Raw genomic sequence first — 1868 nt, 5'->3', positions numbered from 1 at the left:
GAATGGGGCATGGTTGTGTCAGAAGGGGCATGACTGGGTTGAGAAGGGGCTTGGTTGGGTGGAATGGGGCAATGATTGGGTGGAAAAGGGGCACAGTTGAGTGGAACGGGGCATGGTTGGGTCAGAAGGGGCATGGTTGTGTGATAAGGGGCATGATTGGGTTGAGAAGGGGCATGGCTGAGTGGAACAGGCAGGGTTGGGTGGAAAAGTGACACAGTTGAGTGGAACAGGGCATGGTTGGGAGAGAAGGGGCATGACTGGGTCAGAAGGGGCTTGGTTGAATGGGAACAGGTATGGTTGGGTGGAATGGGGCATGATTGGGTGGAATGGGGCATGGTTGGGGGGGAAGGGGCATGGTTGGGTGGGAAGAGATATGGTTGGGTGGAATGGGGCATGATTGGGTGGAATGGGGCATGGTTGGGGGGGAAGGGGCATGGTTGGGTGGGAAGAGATATGGTTGGGTGGAATGGGGCATGATTGGGTGGAATGGGGCATGGTTGGGGGGGAAGGGGCATGGTTGGGTGGGAAGAGATATGGTTGGGTGGAATGGGGCATGATTGGGTGGAATGGGGCATGGTTGGGGGGGAAGGGGCATGGTTGGGTGGGAAGAGGTAGGGTTGAGTGGCAAAGGGGCATGGTTGAGAGGAAGGGGGCATGACTGAGTGAGAAGGGGGCTTGGTTGGGTGGGAAGAGGTATGGTTGGGTGGAATGGGGCAACGATTGGGTGGAAGGGAGCATGGTTGAGTGGAATGGGGCATGGTTGGTTGAGAAGGGGCATGGTTGGGTGGGAAAGTGGCACAGTTGAGTGGAAGAGGCATGGTTGGGTGGAAAAGGGGCACAGTTGGGTGATAAGGGTCATGGTTGGGTGGGAACAGGCATGGTTGGGTGGAAGGGGCATGGTTGGGTAGAAAAGGGACACGGCTGAGTGGAAAGGGGACATGGATGGGTGAGAAGGGACATGGTTGGGTAGAAGGGAGCATGGTTGGGTGAGAAGAGGCAGGGCTGGGTGGGAAGTGGCCATGGTTGGGTGGAAACTTTCTGGGCAACCCTATGGTGCTGGTCTCCAACCACCCAACGCCAGCAGAGCAGGAGCACCCTGGAGCCCAGAAGGTCACTAAACCCAGCAGAAGCTCCAGCCAGGGCCCACCTGGAGCATCCCCTGCAGGAGTTGCCACCCCACCCCTTGCCCTTGCGTGGGGTGTTTTGAGCCCCGAGGGGGAGCCCTGGAGATAGGAGTGGGGGTTCTTCTAGGAGTAAAGGACTTCTCCATAGCTGAGGAGCCACCTTTGTCCATCCCCCAGGGATCCAGTCTCAGCTCAGCATGGTGACGCACGGCCAAGGGGGTTTCACCGTCTTCGTGGGGCTGAGGGGCTCCAGGGAAGAGCTGGGGCTGGAGGCCACCAACTATTTCCTGTACCCAGGGAACGACCTGGATGGAATGTAGGTTGGGCTTCTCCTCAGACGTGCTTCCCTGAGCAGAAAGGAGATGAATTCCTGGGTGGTGGCTCACGAAACGCCCTCGGCAGATGCTCCATCCAGGTGGAACGAGTCTCCCGGGGAGAAGTTTCCCCCACAGGCCACCTCAAAGCCTTCCAATCTCTGCAGGATGAATCGTTACTTGGCTTCCTCCAGAGAAGAAGCTGCCAAGAACATCCCTGCCCTGTTTGTCACCTGCCCCTCGGCCAAGGACCCCACGTGGGACACCAGGCACCCAGGTAAAGGCTGGAGCCCCGACCTCGGGTGCTTCTGAGGAGCCTCGCTGGGGTTTGGAGCCTCTGGTGGCTGCAAACGAGGAGTTTCTCCTAAAAGGTCCCAACTGCAGAGCAGGTTGCTGGTGGGAAGTGGTCCTCCAGAGAGCTGGGACCACC

General features: G+C 58.6%; 1 protein-coding gene across 1 annotated transcript in view; it reads left to right on the top strand.

The window, feature by feature from the left end:
• LOC103772055 (all-trans-retinol 13,14-reductase-like) overlaps positions 1 to 1715 on the top strand; it is a gene marked incomplete at both ends in the record, with an annotated part of 2389 nt that extends 674 nt beyond the window's left edge. Inside the window, 2 exons of the mRNA XM_008939373.1 lie at positions 1302 to 1440; positions 1606 to 1715. Of these exons, the coding sequence (XP_008937621.1) occupies positions 1302 to 1440; positions 1606 to 1715 (249 nt within the window). The remainder of the gene's footprint in view (positions 1 to 1301; positions 1441 to 1605) is intronic.
• Between the last annotated feature and the right edge of the window lie 153 nt (positions 1716 to 1868).

Source organism: Merops nubicus, unplaced genomic scaffold (genome assembly GCF_000691845.1).
Source record: "Merops nubicus isolate BGI_N331 unplaced genomic scaffold, ASM69184v1 scaffold38694, whole genome shotgun sequence".
Lineage (NCBI taxonomy): Eukaryota > Metazoa > Chordata > Aves > Coraciiformes > Meropidae > Merops > Merops nubicus.
Note: the sequence above shows the minus strand (reverse complement) of the source record. Positions and strands in the feature narration are given on the sequence as shown.